The sequence below is a fragment of the Trachurus trachurus genome (genome assembly GCF_905171665.1).
Source record: "Trachurus trachurus genome assembly, chromosome: 1".
NCBI classification, from domain to species: Eukaryota; Metazoa; Chordata; class Actinopteri; order Carangiformes; family Carangidae; genus Trachurus; species Trachurus trachurus.
In genome coordinates this window covers 24,236,607-24,253,832 of record NC_139891.1, presented here as the reverse complement: position 1 = coordinate 24,253,832, position 17,226 = coordinate 24,236,607, and the positions used below count along the sequence as shown (strand labels likewise).

At 42.2% G+C, this 17,226-nt stretch overlaps 2 protein-coding genes across 8 annotated transcripts in view; one reads left to right on the top strand and one right to left on the bottom strand.

Moving 5' to 3' along the window:
* The window catches only part of lrba (LPS-responsive vesicle trafficking, beach and anchor containing), a 191,645-nt gene that overhangs the window by 117,478 nt on the left and 56,941 nt on the right, over window positions 1-17,226 (top strand). For all 7 annotated transcript variants that reach the window (XM_083982697.1, XM_083982701.1, XM_083982698.1 and 4 more), the window contains 2 exons: window positions 109-252; window positions 2,225-2,361. In XM_083982697.1, the coding sequence (XP_083838823.1) occupies window positions 109-252; window positions 2,225-2,361 (281 nt within the window). The remainder of the gene's footprint in view (window positions 1-108; window positions 253-2,224; window positions 2,362-17,226) is intronic.
* On the bottom strand, window positions 3,939-5,018 carry mab21l2 (mab-21-like 2; the record flags this gene model as incomplete). The annotated part of the gene is made up of 1 exon (XM_083982763.1): window positions 3,939-5,018. The coding sequence occupies one exon, from the start codon at window positions 5,016-5,018 to the stop codon at window positions 3,939-3,941; it is 1,080 nt and encodes a 359-aa protein (XP_083838889.1).

Genomic DNA, 17,226 nt, shown 5'->3' with positions numbered 1-17,226 from the left:
TCTAAATAAAGTTTTCTGTGTTAACTTAAAATAAAAAAGAATAAAACTAATCAAACACAAAAACTTTGCACATGAAGTGTATTAAAGGAAGTCCCTTTTCCTCCTCAGCGTCCGAGGAGGATATTCTCAAAGGCAAACAGTCCATCAGGGGTCAGGCTCTGGGAAATCAAAACTCGGAGAGTGAGACATTACTGGACGGAGACGATGACACTCTGTCCAGCTTGGACGACAAGGAACTGGAAAACGTAACAGGTAAAGAACCAGCTCACCCTCCTCACTGTCACCTCTGCACTTCTGCACTATACTGTCTTTGTCCTGCAGCTCGAACAGAACAGAGAAATAAAGTTATTATAATTTTCACAAAGCATAAGGTTCCACATATGCATATGCTTTGTGCAGAGGATTTCATATGCTCCCTGTTTTGTCAAGTTGCTTTTATGTTGAGGACATGGTGCCTTTTTTTTCTTGTGTTTTATGTAGCATATTAATTGTTGACCTCCTTATTAAGAGGGGAAATCGAGCCTTTTTAATGAATGGGTATCACTCTCTTAGTTCACAGCATTATATGTGTGGACAACACTTTCAGTTTGGCTCCACTATCCTGGGAGAGTTGCAGCTGAAAACACAGTATCTTTCAGTTGCTCTCTCAGCCACTGGAGGTCTGCTTCACAAACATACACACAGGCCTGAGTAGCAACTCTGTAAACATTTTTTTTAATCCAGCAGTAGCAGAGTTTATCCCAGGATACTGCGCACCCTGAAATGGGTCATTATCTGATTCAAGGAAAAAGCAGCATTGCCTGAATAAAACCCCCCCTCAGACTCCACGAGTCTATATCAGATCAAAGTACCACATCACGTCCTTAAATTTAATTCTTTGCAGCTCACGACGCTGTGAACCCTTTTGTCGCTATTGACGTGTGTATTATTTAAATAATGTTAATTAAATATCATATAGTCCGCTAATCGGATTGCAGTATAATCCGCATTTTCCATGTGCAGTGACAGCGCTCACAGGACTAAAAAGTGCATTAATGAGGCTCAGGGCGCTGGTAAAATAGCGCACCCGGGCGACAATAGGATTAAAGGTTGAATCCTGTCTAATAAAGTGACGTGTGTACCGCGAGAAGAGAGCGGAGGGTGTCGGGAGAGGTTCAGCGTCTCCTCTTAAGCAGCTGTCTGCTCCAGGTGTAATTGAATGTCTGTGAGTGAATGGAACAAAAAAAAAAAAAAAAGTTATTTCAACCCACGGATAACATGTCAGTGGGCTGCTGACGGGGTCCACGAGAGGCACAGGGATGAACGTGTATATATGTTGCAGCCATGTGTGTGTATATGTGTCTGTTTATTCCATCCGTCCGCAGGAGTGTGTGAGGGTGCTCGGGGAAATCAAACCGGGGCTCCGAGCCTCTTTTTTTTTTTTTAACTCCTCAGCGCACATCTGCAAATACAATGGCTCATATGCGCTGAGCCCGGGCAGAGCTTCCACCCACAGCTCCCCTGAGCCGGACTCTCATTGTCATACTGGCATAAATTAAGATTGATGAAAGATTAAACAAGAGCTTCACCCTGCAGCCCGCAATCAATTGATTCTGACGCACTGTCGATTTTTGACGTGCATGTCTATTTTATTTTTTATTTTTTTTATTTTTAACGATGTTTATATTGCAGCATTATGCAGCTTTATAATTATTGTTATTCCAGGGGCTGTGAGGATTATGTCACATAATGGACATAGCCCTGTGTTTATTAGTTTATCTTGAACGACGTCCTTTCATTGCGGAATATTAATTAAAACTACGAATTCTGCAGTGTCTAAAGTAGCCGAAATATTTATCCTCTTCTGCAAATCTAATGGCATATATTTGTGAATAATCATAATAAAAATAAGGAGAAACGGTCTCCACTTTAAAAACAGGCGCAAAACTGTGGTTGAGTTTTGCTGTGTTTATCTTCAGCACCGGTCAGATTCCCTCTCTAATGAAGCGCGTCCACGACTCAAGGCCCACTGTGTGTTTTTAAAAGTTATCGTTGCAGGCTCACACTCATACAACTCGGTGCAAATCCCTTGTTGACTTTTATACGTTTATCTTTACTGTTGATGAGCTTGTTATTTTATTTTTTTTTACTCCATATTTTTGCACCTGGAGAAGAGGACACACTTAGCTTGTTTTCTCACTGTGTGTGTGTGTGTGTGTGTGTGTGTGGTGTGTGTGTCCTCCAGGCCCAGTAAACTTGAGCACCAGTGCTCAGCTGGTGGCTCCGGCCGTGGTGGTGAAAGGCACCCTGTCCATCACCGCCTCCGAGCTCTACTTCGAGGTGGACGAGGACGAGCCGGGCTTCAAGGCCATCGATCAGAAGGTAAGAGACCGGAGCTCCATTGATCACGTCTCCCAATTGTCACTAAACACGAGCCAGGCTCCAGTTTCCCACCGCAGTGCAACAAGCTGCTCGGCTTTACTTTTAACGGGACACTAACGAACATGTCAGGAGGCCTGTTGGTATATGTGTTGTTTTAAATGAGAGTAAATGCTGCTGATCGTGTGTCTCCAAGTTTGTCTTGACATCTGATGCACAGATCCAGTGTGTTGTCAGCCTGTTGTTGAGGTTACAGCAGGACTACATCTGCCATTAGATATGAAAAAAAAATCTAACAGTATTTTTCTTATTGAATCTAATTTAGTTCTTTAAAAAAAAATATATATATATATATTATGTAAATAAAATGTAACACCACAGAAAAGCTGCTTATTGTTTACTGGTAGTTGGTAAGAAACTACAAGTTCTTTTTTTTCCTAATAAATAAATGAATTATCAAACTGTTTTATGAGAAAAAGCATAAACAGCTCAGCGGTGTATCAGGCCTTCCGGTGGTCAATGAGGATTTTTTTTTTTCACTTTTAGCACATCTCCAAAAATAATGAAACACATTTAAAACTTCTGTTGACCTATACTTGATTGTGTTAGTTCAGTATTATCATGCATGAAGTCGTGTATTTAAATGGCTAACTTTCAGCAACAGCACAATTTTTTTTTAAAACTCTGATTAAATATCAGAATTAATTAAATTAAACGTGACTGTAGAGGTGTCACATCAGCTTCAGTGCATTACCTAAATGTGGCGGCATTAATCAGGTGGAGGCTTGAGTTGAGCTGCAGCAGGCCCTGTGCTGCTGCTGCTGCTGCTGCTGCTGCTGCTGCTGTTAAAACACAGAGATGCTCCCAGGCCTATATATTAACAGCACTCCGTTGATTTACATTCATTGGAAAATCCTTTTGAGCCTGTGACGCGCTGTAAAAATAACATACAGCCTGAAACCGGCGGTGCACATTCCTCCTTAAAATTTTAGAAAAAGCGTTTTTTTTTCTTTCCTTTTTCCAAGTGTTGATCACAGGTTCGAGTTCCTCTTGACAGAGAGGGAGAAAAAAACGTGACTAATTGAATGATTCTCTTCATCAGACAATGGACAAAAATAAAGTGCAACAGGTTTGCCTGTCAGCTCAGCTGTCAAAACACGTCAAGACACGAGGCCAAGTTGTAATTTAATTTGCAACATTTTATTAACATTTCTTTTTTTGAGTCACATAATGAAAAAATTGAACTTGGCACGCTACATTTTATTCTTTCACTTAACGCTTTTTGTGCATATATTTAAATAAAAGTTTCTTCACTTTGTGAAAACATTTAAAGAAGACAAACTAAAAGTTATTACATTTATCTGAAAATGTACCTTCACCTTCTCTCTGGCAGTGGCCCAATTGCTCAATTTTTTAGAAAAAGAAAGGTTTTTTTGTGGTTTGCTTGCTGCATTATTTTCTTACTGATTTTTTTTTGTTGTTGTTCACATTTCTTGGAGAATCAGTTTGGAGAATCGTCTTTGTCCTTCTCTGAAGTTTTATCCCAAAATGTCTCTCAGACTCTAGTCTCGACAGTCGCTTTATAATTTGTCCAAACTCTTAGCATTAGTGAGGATTTCCCTCGCTAGTCTCCACGTCTGCTTAGCAGCAGCCTCCAGGGCTGAGTGAGGCTTTCCCTGAAACAAGTCCAAGTTTGGCAAGAAGTAGTGGGGGCATCTGCGGCACTGCAGACAGGATATGAGCTGCAGCAGGATGCCATTCAGTCGGTCTCCGAGGCAAGACTCGTCCCAGTCGGTCTCTCTCGGGTGTTTCTCGCACTCGTACAGCAACAGGGTCTTCATGTGGTAGTTGTAGAGCGGCATTCCCGGTAGCTCCAGGTGACGGTCCCTCAGCGTCTTCAGGACGGACAGACACTTCTTCCTGCAGCCGCCCATCAGCAGCCGGTTCTCGGCCTCGCTGAACTGCAGGACCCACGCGTCGCTCTCCGCGGAGCTCTGCTTCCCCGTTAACGAGTAGCACTCTTTGGAGAGCAGGTTAAACCCCTCGGCTTTGACTTCTGCCACCCGGTTAGGACCGGGCCAGGGGATGTGGGGCATGGGCCACTGAGCTGCGCTTCTAGGCCAAATCCCAGTGCACTTGAACGCGGGGGTGATCTGCACCACGTACCTCTCCCTGATCCGTAGTTTGACCTCGCTGGTGTCCGCCACCATCTTTACCACGTCGCGGTAGCTGCATTTATCCACGGCCTGCGCCACCAGAGTCTGAAACCTGGAGCGGATCTTCCTGGCTGACAGGTAGCCCGAGGCGGTGATGAACTCGACCCACAGCGACATGCTCCTTTTACGACCGTCGCTCAGCTTCAGCACCGCGCAGCCGGGCAAGGAGCCGTCGTCCACGAAGTTGAACACCCCCATCTGGTTGAGGTACAGCACCACCTCGAACTCGTTGGGGGCGATGACCTCCATGCCCTCGTAGCGCGCGTCTATCTCACTGAGGGAGCTGATAAACCGCGGCTCCTGCACTTCCACCTCCTTCAGGACATCCGACACCACTTTACAAACCTCCCTTATAGTCTTCGCAATGGCCGCTTTGCGAGACTGGCATCTCTCGTTGTAATATTTGTTGAGCTGGTAAACCAGCTTTGCCTGCGTCGCAATCATGTTTGGGCAGAGGTCCGGGCTGTACACCGGAGAGTCGCAGTAAGTTGACGGATCCAATGCTTACCGGTAAAGCCAGAGGCAGATGCTTCCCCGTGCTGGAAAAATGTGTAATCAAAAGTTTTTTTTTTCTTTTTTTTCTTTGCTTTTGCAGCGGATGGACGTCAGTGTGAGGAGGAGGAAACGGATAGGGATGCAACGCAATAGCCTGCTAAATATCAGTCCAACAGAGCACTTCCAGCACGGCTAGGTAGATTCATATTCAGGTCGGGGGGTTACCATCCGTGTCCTGGTGCTGCAGACACTAAAGGCTAAAACACCGTCTGTGACCACTCATCTCCTCTTGCTGCTATGCTCTGCTCTGTGGCCCCGCTCACTTTTTCGTCCACACTCAGCTGTGAGCTGGACTTGTGTAGTTTATGAATGGTTCCTCTAGGAAGAGTGAAGGGGGTCGGGCTTCTCCTCCTGCAATCATGTGCAGAGCTGTCAGTGCGCGCAGCCAATCAGAGCGGCCAGCGGCAGACGCTTCTTGCAGGGAGATCTCCAGTCCGCCTCAGCAGCATCTGGACGCACGGAGCTGTCCGCTGCTGCTCCCCGGTCGACACGGGGAAACACAAACCTTTAGGTTTATACGGGCAAACGCCGGCGTACACTCTCCTCCAAGCCAGCAGTAAAACACGTCTCCTCCAGACAAGTGCTGCTCTTTGCGCCCGGTGCGTTTTGAGGATTAGGATTGTAGACACAGTGTGAGTGACAGTCTTTAACTTTAGACCTGCTCGTATTCTGCAGATAAGTCTCTTCCTTTCTCTTTCTCTCCGTGTTTAAAATTTTATGTGTATATTATCGTGTTTTACTCCTCTGAAAGGCTCAGTAATATCAGTGTTTTTCCATTTGACTCATTCTTATCAGCATGTCCTGCTTTTTCTTATAAAAGTCCACAGAGCTCTGTGGGCTTCACTTAAAAAAAAAACTAAACAAAAAAAACTTCTGTCTGTTTTACGGATTGATGTGTGATTGTTCCCTTTTTTAAAGTGAAGATGTGGCTCTTGGATATGACCACTTTTTCACATTTATTTTAAAATAAAATAAAACTTAAAGTGAAAAAAATCAAGCATTAACCAGTTTTTGTCATTGATTTTGAATAATTCCCCTCCGTTTAAGGTGAATCCAAATTCATCTTTGTTTCCTTTCATATTTGCATTTTACCACATTCAAGTGAAATTGTATTTTTTTTACAGAGTACCTAAATATCTGATGGCGTTAAACGTCTTTACACAGGCTGCATTTAAAACAATGCCTCGTGTGCACCTGCAGCTCAAGCTCAGAAAAGCGTCAGAGTGGCCTGAGCTTCAGTTTTACTGTTTATCCTCCTCATCCGCTTCTAAATTCATCTACCGCATATTGAAAATGTATTGATCGTGCTGTTCAAATAGCCGATATTTAGTTTGCCTTCGGCTTCTCTCTCACACACACACAAACACACACAGACGCGCGCGCGTTAATTTGCCGGTGGCTTTATCGCCGTGAACCTCGTCCATACTAAATAATTTACGCAGAGGTCTCGGTGAGGTTGTGTAATTGAAGTCCCCTCGTCACCCAGACTTGTTGTTGGGGGACTGAAGAAGCTGTTAGAGCCTCTGAGACTCTATCAGACATGTAAACACGGTGGAGGAAACAAACGCTGCACAGAAACGCAGATAAAATATTTTTAGTCAGTTTGCTGCTGCCCGGAGCCTTTGCAGTCCTGTCACACGTGTCCGCTGCTCCGGGTAATGAGGTCACGGTCATTAGGCCGGTGAATTGACTTAATTACACGTTTTTTATTTTTTATTTTTTTTGCGACTTTCAAGTCTAACTTCAGTAGAGGTTTTTTAAATTCAGCTCAAAGCTGTTCTCATCACTACCTCGCTATTATTACAGCGGTTCAATTATGGAGCCAGCTGTTAAATACGATCCAATCATTTGCGTAATTCCAGGAAATAAATTACAGTAATAATCCGGCATCATAATCAGTCTGTGCTGGTGTATCCTGAGGGTCATGTCTTAATGTAAATGTTGATCAGAGACAAGGAGGCCTACTGTGGATGCAGCATAGATACATAGTGGAAAATGTCGGTATATATGTTTTCTCTGCAGTCTGCTGAAGCTGCGTGTTTCCCATGTTGCTGAAGGTTAAGAGTAGCTATAGAAAACAGGGCATGCAGACTCTGTGCAAATAAAAATGTAAAAACAAAAACAAAACATGACCACATATTAAACTTAATGACATTTGTCAGAAAAAATAATTTTCCTTATGACAGAATATTGACTCGGTAATGAGTTCCAGAAACTCCCTCACTGATATGAAGTAGCCAAATATGTGGTGGATTCTGAAATAAGCTACAAACATATCAGAAAAGGCAAAGATTAACGAGCTCCCCTTCATAGTTGCTTCATCCTGGACTTCATCATTTGGTTTTTTCCACATGCACTGATGAGGCTTTAGGGAGTGTAAAGTAACTCATGATTAAATAATTTAGTTAGACATGAAAAAGGCTGTGGCTGTGGCTATTCGCCTTTTTGAGCCCATGCAACAATCATATACATTTGTATTCAAGGACCGAAGTGAACACACTCTGATTTGGTTTTGCTTGATATCACACACAGCATATTTGTTTCATGTGGGCTAAAGACAGCGAGTTGTCCTCAAACTACATGTTATATCATTTAATTCTATGATTCATGGTTCCATATTATTCACAGTGTTCATTAATTACAGCTTAGCAGGACTTGTCTTCTCACCAAGAACAGTTAAATTAGCTTTGGCCACAGTGGAGAGGTTTAGTGTCAAATTAACTTGTCCCCACGAAGAAAAAACATTCAAGGCGAAACATTATGGGCTGCATCTGCTGGTGTGTCATGACATTTGAATTTGATGCACATGCTGCTAAATGAACACGCAGTCTTCTTCCTAGAACTACCAGAAGACTTGCAGAAACTATGGCAGGGAGAAGCAACAGTTGACCTTGATTTATAGTGAAATTTAAAAGAAATGTTCAAAACTGAGATCTGGCATTCCTTCCCTCAGCATCATATTTAAGTAAAGTGATAGTTACCCTAATGTGGCTTTGGAATTTTGAGAAAGATATAGAAACGGAGAGAAGTCAATGAGAAAAAGTGTCTGGCTGATGATTTCAGGACTGTTTATTATCAAGCTCACAGCTCCAGAGAGATTAATCGACACTACTTGGAGAGCAAGTGTCCAAATATTATGAAGGACATTCTAACTGTAGCAGTCAGGCTTTTATAAAGACATTATGAATCCATTCTGGCCCACTTATCAAACCACTTGTTTCTGAGCAACTGTGTTCATTTTTTTTTTTACCACCGTGAAAAATGGAAAACAGTGGATTGAATTTTATGAAATATTTTTATTTTGGCAGTTGATGTGGAAAGGTTAGCCATATCTCTGAATATGAGCATTAACATTGTGTGTGTGTGTGTGTGTGTATTGAGCTAACTGCCTGTAACTGTCTGCAGGAGCAGCTATAGAAAAACTTTGCGAGCCTAGCATTTAGCATTTTTAGCTTTGTCACTCAAACTTTTATTGTCACATGTATAATGTATAATATTACATACATGATACACACATTATAACCACTCCGACTTTTGGGCCCCACCGTACACGTAGTATAAACCTAATGACAATGGCCGACTGACTGTCACTCACTCATTCATCCGTCCTCGCTGCTTCTGTTGTGCCCTTTATGTCCTGAGAAGATCCAGAATTATCTGTGGTTCCTAAAGAGTTCCCCCCTGGTTTATACTGGCTGGAGAAAAGATCAGGAGCCTGTCAGAGGGTTCTTTGATCTTAGCCCGTGTGACGACTTCACAGTGATCCCCTCACGAGCACAAAACAGTGTCCATGCCTGTGCAAATCTCTGCCAGCTGATGAGTAATCTCACTGCTTCTCATCTTTTTTTCCCTCTCCCTCTCTCCTGGCTCTGTCTTTCTCTCCTACTGTCTCAGCTTTGTTCTTCTTCCTTTCCGTTCCTACCAGATTACGCAGACTACCCCCAGGTGGCTCAGCACTGTGTATACTGTACTATTCTTATAACATAGTTAACAATTAGCAGAACAACCTCTGAGACAATATTTGCCTTTTAAACTAATTTAGCCCCTTTTACAAGGATATTTTATGTAAGTGTATTTTAGTTGTTGTTCAGCACTTTGTTTGGCAGCCTGGATCCCCTACTTGTTGAATCTCCTACCTAAAGCAACAGTATATACTCCACATGTAGCTACGCTGTGCATAACAGTGGCATACAGTCATGTGGTCCATGCAATATATCTCTAAAAGTAATGGCTACATTTTATGATCTGGCATGAAGACGACATTAGAAGAAATGGTTGGTTCTGCAACAAAATGTGCAAAAGTTTCATCTTGCGTCTGCTGGAGTCTTTCAGCTTTGTTCTTCTAAGTGAGTGATAAGGGAGGGGGATGTCAGAGCTTGGCATTTTTAGGTAGTGCTCTTTTCCTTTTCCTCTCTCTGGTAACATGATAGCCGCAGGAAAAGTGGCTCGCTGCCTCACAACACACACCGCCATGCACATGTGCACAGAGACCAACATCAGCACACACATGTGAGCTGAGAGAGTACATTTTTGATGTTCTTGTTCACACATTTTCTTGCTGTCTCGCAAACCCCGGATGGACCCAGCTGCTCCCTCCGTAGAGGGCTCAAAGAAAATCATCGCAGGCAACTAATTGCCTGGCAGGCCCCTGCATCTGTTCGGCAGATAGCACAACTGACGAAGTCACGGAGCAGATGTGTGTTTGCCGTGTGTGTGTGTGCGTAGGAGAACCCTCTCTGTGTTTAGCCACAAGCCATCAATATTGCATGTGGAGTTATTGTTGCAGAGCCTCTCCTGGAGACTACTAATATTGCATGAATGAGGAAGTGAAATTCGCTCTGCCTCCAGCTGATTGGTTAAAGGAAAAGTCTGCAAAAACCTGATTGGATGATAGTTGTAACACTCCCTCAGATCAGTATCACACTCTGAGCCCATTATGGATTATTTCTGTGTCCTGATAGAAGACACTTTCATACTTCCAGTTGTGTTTTAATTATAAATGTACACATTATTACAAATGTATTATTCATATTTAGATTTTTTAAGTAACTTTAAATGGACACAATCCACTAAATATTGGACATGAAAAGCTGCCTTTATCAGCAGTGGTACAGTATGACAGCTGCAGCAACAGATGGAAAAACAAATTAGGCAGTTATTACAGTTGAGGTTGTCATTTGTGAATTAGTAAAATTTTCAAATATGATTAGCATTTTAAATCTGCTTATTGAGACTGGCCAACAACTTGTTTACTGAAACTTCTGGTACAAAACAGTTCAGTAGCTTTAATTGCATGTGGACTAAGTGCAAAAATGTTGCACTGTCAACATTAATACACTGTGTGCGCTTTATACTCTCACAATGTAGCATGCTACTGTGACACAATGAATATGAATATATATATTGAACCCACTGAGACACAGCACTGTAAAAATCAAATCATAGAATAAAGTGAGTTATTGTCGTTTTATTGGACTGGGTAAATCCTTGGGTATGTTACAATGACATACACTTAAAATTAAAAAAAAAGAATAAATGCTCACTGTTCAAAAATGAATTTGTTTTAGATAACATATCATATTTGCCTCATGACGTCCCCAGTCTGTTTGTTATGGAAACTTTCACTTAAACATAAAAATGTCTTTTATTTCATAAAAACTACACGCTGCCAAGTTGTCAAGTTGAGCTGTGCTGTTGTTCCTGTATCCTGTGGATATCTACTGTGTGTTTCCAAAAAAGTTTCAGTTGAAGGCCAAGCAGAACAGTGTTTTGGGAAAGAAAACCAGTAAATTTCACCTAAAGGTCAGTGTCCAACCTTGGACTATGCAATGATAAAACCCCCATTGAGAAGACATTGGTAACTCTAATTAGTGGGGTGGTGACGGCTACCCGGGGTTAGCAGGAGTGGATGAATGGATGGTCACTCAGTCAAAGAAAACCACCCTGGTGTTATGTAGCGACCAGTCTCATGTCGTTAAGCTCTCCCTAAAGTGTCAAACTGCTGGGACTCCTCCCCCACCCTCCCTCTGCGCGCTCCTGCTCGCTCCGCCAAACTCTCATGGTCGCCAGGGACGACCTTCGGCTGCAGCTGCCAATCACGAAGAGCCATGGCAGCGAGAGGTCTCTGAGAGAGGAGCCTATTGATTTTCCAGTTAGAGCCTAAGTAGTGTGTGCTATAGGACTAACGGACAGCCCAAGCAGGTATGTCATTATCAATGAGCCCACGGAAACAGATTCCCTCACTCTCACTCGTTCATATTGGCCTCCTTCCCTCCCTTGTTCCCTTCCTCCATCTCTCCTTCGTGCTGCTCCTCCATCCATTCCCTCCGCTCTCCTCGTCCGCTCTGACAGAGTGCATCCTGGGATGGTCAATAAATTGCTCGGCGGCAGTACGACAACAGCTTCCAGAGTGATGAGTTGAGATGACCTTCTTTCTCTTCTTTCCTTCACTCTTTCACTGTCTGAGCACCCCTGCTTGTCTATGTACAGTAATTATGGCACCTAGAGGACGTGAAACCTTTCCCTACACGAGACAGACTTGTTAGTATCATTATGTTCCCCTCTTGGATTTTCCAGTAACCTCAAATCTTTAAAATCGAGACTCAGTTTAATCTTTAGCATCATTCCCTGTTGACCGACTCCTTAGGCTTATCCAGTCATCAGTAAACCCAATTATTATCATACCATTCTTCTGTCTTTGTCTCACTGTCTGGACTTTGGGAGCTTCTCGGCATAAAAATGTGTAAACAGTTTGGAATAATTTAAGCCAATTAGAGGAGATAAGCCCAGACAAAGGTTGAAAGCTTCTTGAAGTGTATTGCTACGTCCCAGTAGAGCAGTTAAGTCGTGTTACCTTCCTTACTGCCTTTTATCTCTTTCTCTCTCACACAAAATGCACATGCACCCCAACTCTGTTGTTTCCTCTCCAATTTGTGTCTCAAACCACATTGATCGTTGTGTAATAGTCCCTCCAGTTGTCCGAGGTTATATCAGCAATGTTGAACTCATGCTGAATGGATGATGTCAGTGGTCTCTGGCCAGATGTGGGGTGTTAGTATGATGGAAGAAGATTTGTTAATGATAGGCTTCAAAGCTTTGAAGAATCTGAGACTGGCTCCTGGGCTATATCTCTTCTACGCATATTTGTGATACTATGAGATTGAGATCAAGGGCCTTCTATGTTTAAAATTTAAGTTGTTTATCTGTTTATGTGTAGAAAGTTGGTCCATCTGTTGGTCCACAAGTCTGATATTGTATGACACATCTTATAAGAATAAAACATTTTCTTAGTTAAAGATGTGTCACATTGCTTAAGTGCACCATGCTCTGACATTTCAACCATGCTGGTGACAGCACTTGGTTCAAAGCTCTTTTGAGGCTAAGTATACTCTCACAGAGCTGCTAGCATGACTGTGCTAATATCTAAGCATCAGACTGCAGTTTAGTCTTTAATTTGCTGTTTTAATCAAACAGCTGCAGCTCAGTGAGGAGGGGATTTCTTTTTTTAACCTTGGAGATGTAACGTAAACCACTGAGGCTTGTGCAAAACAGTCTGATGAATGTCTGCAGAGAGTGGTAACCAGGTAGGACAGGTTGAGGAAAGACGATTGCCACATTGGTAATCACATAAAACCATTAGAGACAGTGTCATCTCACCACCTAATGATGACTAATGTCTCCCTTTCAATTGCTCTTGCCTCAAACACACACACACTTACAAACTACCACGCCACAAATAAACATGCTCAGCCTCTCCCTAGCCCGCTGTTTGTGACCTGACTTTGGACCTTAACACAACCACAGACCACTGTGGCTGAGACCTAGCTCGCACTTAACTAAGCACCTCCAGACAGAGAGCTGCCACCCCCTTTTTGCACCTGAGCCTAGCCCCTCCATCATGCTCCATCTCGGGGCTTGACTGGGCCAGTCAGGGGGCAGTTGCCTCCCCTCCCTCCCTTTGATTGATCCCCTCTCTCCATCATTTATTCTCTTCGTCTGCCTCTGACACACGTGTCAAAGGCAGCACACCAGCCTGATGGATAGGCCTGTTTATGGATGCCAGTCTGCCTGGTAGGCTACTGATATTACAATCAGCACCTGTGTACCTGCTGTTCACACAAGCCTCTGTTATTCAGCTGAGGTCAGACAGACACTCGGCTCCAATTGAAAGATCGATGTCCAGCGCAGCGTATTGGAAATTGGAATTGTAAATGTGCTCTTGTTTTGTCAGATAGCTCTGTGCTGCATATCAGATGATAACACCAGGTTCATATGTCATAGATTTTGAGTATTATTTGCTACCTTTCATCAATATTTCAGTAAATGCAAATGAAAAATGCTTGACACAATTTTAATTATAGCTGTGAAATCCTAAAAGAAATCAAGAGGTGGTCTGATGTATTTGTTTTTGTAAGGTAAGCTGAAAGCATTGATGTGCACTCTGTGTAAAGACATCTCCTGTGCCGGAGAGCAAAATGTTACATTGCTGAATCCTGGTGCCTCCATCGCCATTATGGTTAATGACCCATCCAGTCTGGTTGAAATGGCACATCCATAGGGACGTCCTGCAGATTACTTAGTCATCCAAGACTCTTTTCTAGCAGACATCAGCACAACAGAGGTTCACTCCTGCTCTGTGATTTAAAGACTGTGGAATCAGGATGTAGTTTAGATACAAAAGCAACAGACTATTTTTGATATTTTAGAATTAAATTAGAGGATAAATAGGTCTCGTTGAGGGGTTTATGACTTCTCCAAGCCACTGGTTTCATCCATCCTGTTAGCTCAACAAACACAAAAAATGTATATCATGGTGCACATTCTTTTCTTGCATCATGGACTTTCATTTCCATTTATTTAATGGCTCAAGTAAAATTTGTTTCACTCCAGCAATCACAGTCATATCCAATCTTTGTAGTAATGAAATGTTGAGGCTGGGTTAAATTGAACAATAAAATGTCTGAACCTTTATTTTATATTTTTTGTTTCTCTCTATAGCTGCACTAATTGAAAATTTTAACAAGGGTTCACATGTTCAACCTGCAGATAATTACTATCAAGGACTGTGCAGTTCCCATTTCCTTACAGAGTATTAGCTTATTTCAGCTTATTGTTTTGGCTTTGTAGCTCATAACTTTGCTGTTCTGGTTTGGTCATATCACTGTCCTTAGCGATGTATTCAGCTGCGACTGTTTTCAAAAAGCAAAAGAGCTTCCAGTGCAGGCTACCTTCACAAAAGTGCTGACAAACATAATGTAACATTTAACAGCTTAAGAGGCAGACATTAGCATTTCAGAAGACAAGAAATGAGCTACAAGGAGAGTGAATATTGGACTTGGATTTGTCAGGTGGCCAAAGCCGGATTCCAAATGGATGATAATGTTTCTCTGTGTTTGCTTGATGTGCAAATAACCTTTACCAGCACATTTGTTTTACCAACTGAAGGATTTTAATGTGTCTAAAGTTGCTTTTGCATCTGGCTCCATTTCCCATCACTTCGTCCACTACACTTCAGCAACCAAAACTAATCAAGCAATGAAAAAAAGAGAAGTGATTCTAGTCTTTAATTTACCTGCCTCCATTTTTCCAAAAATACTTTCTAATTCAATTCACTCTGAAAATGCTTGTCACTGATAAACCTGTAGCTCCAATTGAGTCACCTTCAAATTCTCAAGTCTCCACAACCTTTCCTTTATACAAGTCCTATTCTCTCTCTCCTCTTTCACTTCGGACAACCAACCTCAAATTCCCCAAGAGGGGTGTACTTTTCACCCCACACCCACTTAAGCCGGTGACAATAGCCGGATTAGAAAAGAATTTACTTCAGCGAAGCCTCGCACCAACCCCGAAAAAAAGCCTATCCATCACTAAATAGCAAAATGGGAGAATGAAGGAGAGCGGAGAGAATGCGATAGGAGCCGGTCAGCAATCTTAACCTGTCTGATGTTTGCCATGGAAGCTTACAGGCAGTGAAGGGCCAATAGCGTTGAGTTTTATACAGCTCCCCTGCCTCAGCGATAGCTCTTAGCTGTCTCTTTGATTTTCTGAGTGTCAGTGAAAAGCATATACATTCTCTTTCACCTTTTCCTGATGTGCAAGTGTTTAATGATGAGCTTGACAAATCAAGGAACACATTTAAGCTCTTTCAATCCAGTCTCAACAGGTGCCAAGTGACACCTCTGTGCCAAAACCCCAAGAATCTGAAGATTTTTTGATATAACAGCTCATATTGCCATGATAAGCAGATGTCTAGTCCTGATTTCATCATACATATTGGTCAAATATCTGGTACTACATATCCAGATGCTAGAATTTACCATTAAGATCTTCTATTTTTTATGTGACGGATCTGTAATGCAAAGCCGACCTTGGTTTTTATGGCTGATATTTGTTGATATGATATGTCGTTCAATTAGCAGGAGCTGAGAAAAAAAAAATCAAACATCAAACTTGAAGCTGGTTTGAAACATGTATTGTGATAATTCAAAGATAGCAGACAGGATCTTCTCAATTTGTGGATGTCTGCTTCATTTCACACCCCTCTTCCCCTCACTTATGTACCCTTATCCCCTCCTTTGTTCCTCATCACCTTTGAGCCATAAACTCTGGCCTTTGTGCCTCCAGCCTAAGCTGTGATGGGGTAAGAAAAAAGGAAGCGCTGATCTTGATGATTAAAAAAGAAACACTGGTGCCGTTGAGTATCCTTTGGCATCCCTGAATGTGCTATCTCTGTGCAATTTCACTAAAACTAAAATGTAAGACTATAAAGACTTTAATATTGTCACACCAACTCTCTGAGGTTGAGTTGTGCTATATTCAACATTACATGTTTATGTATTAGTGTTTCATGTGGCCACTTTGGCATCTTATTATGTCTCGGGGCTCTTCTAAGGCTTTTGGCCTCAGAGCTTATGCCTGAAGGCTGAATGTCTAATGAGTTAATGCACTGAAGTCTTCACTTCTCTACCAATTAACCCCAAGACCACTGCAGCATTTCCCTAAATCCACACAAGACCTTTTTTTTGTGCTCACTTCAAAAAGGCTAAGTAGCCAATGAAAGGAAAGGAGAAAAGGCTAACCAGTTAGCAAACACTGAAAAGAGCCAGAAAGGGGTTTAATCCTTATTAGGCTAAATTCAGACTAAGTGCCCCCAAAGATCCTTTCAAAGGGGACTTCTTTCCAGCGAGTCCAAACTCTTACCGGGGGACTTTTGGACTGAATGCTTTGAGCCTTTAGGCTTCATAACCTTATACTCGCTGCAAGCTGGGCTTGTTTATTTTGCTTTAGTTCTCTCACACTCCAGCACAGCTTCTTAGTTGTGTTTATTTCTTTTTTTGACCTTGTAGTTTGTTTTACTCCCCCTGAGGCAAATAGAGCTTTATGTGTGACCAGTGATTACATCTTGAATTAGTTACAAGATGGTGGAACAAGTGCTACTATCAATCATCAGCAAACACATATGGTCTTGACTTCTGATATTGAAGCATGTTCACAGCTGTTTTATTAGCATAGTCTGTTCTAGCTTACAGACATCTCTATGGATGTTTACTTATGGATATAAGTTTTAGCTGTTAAGTTATTTTTGTCTCTTAAAATTACCAATAATAATGTCAAAGGGATAGTTTAACATTTTGGTACAAGTGCTTATTCATTTTTATGGTGAAAGTAAGAGGAGTCACTCAACGCTGTTCAGTATGAAGCTAGAGCCGTCTGCCAGTTAGCTTAGCTTAGCATAAAGACCAGCCACTGCTTATATTTAGTTTGTTTAGGCCACACAAGTACACAAATGGCAATTTCTTGTCAACCAGTGGAGACTCCAGAAATCCAAGTGTCACTCTTCTTGTAGAAAAAAACAGGAAAAGTGTATTTACCAAAATGCAGACTTAATTAACTTTTTAAAGAAGGTCATTTGGGTCTGGAAACTATATTTTTGTATTTTCACAGCTCGTCCCGCTGCACTACTCCCATAGTTCAACAGTCATGCACATGGCCACTTGCAAAAGGCGGCATACCTTTGCTCAACCCCAGAGGCTTGAGGGAAACTGCTGAAGTGTGAAAGCAGAGTCATGTGGCTGCACTGTCTTAAGGTCATATGATT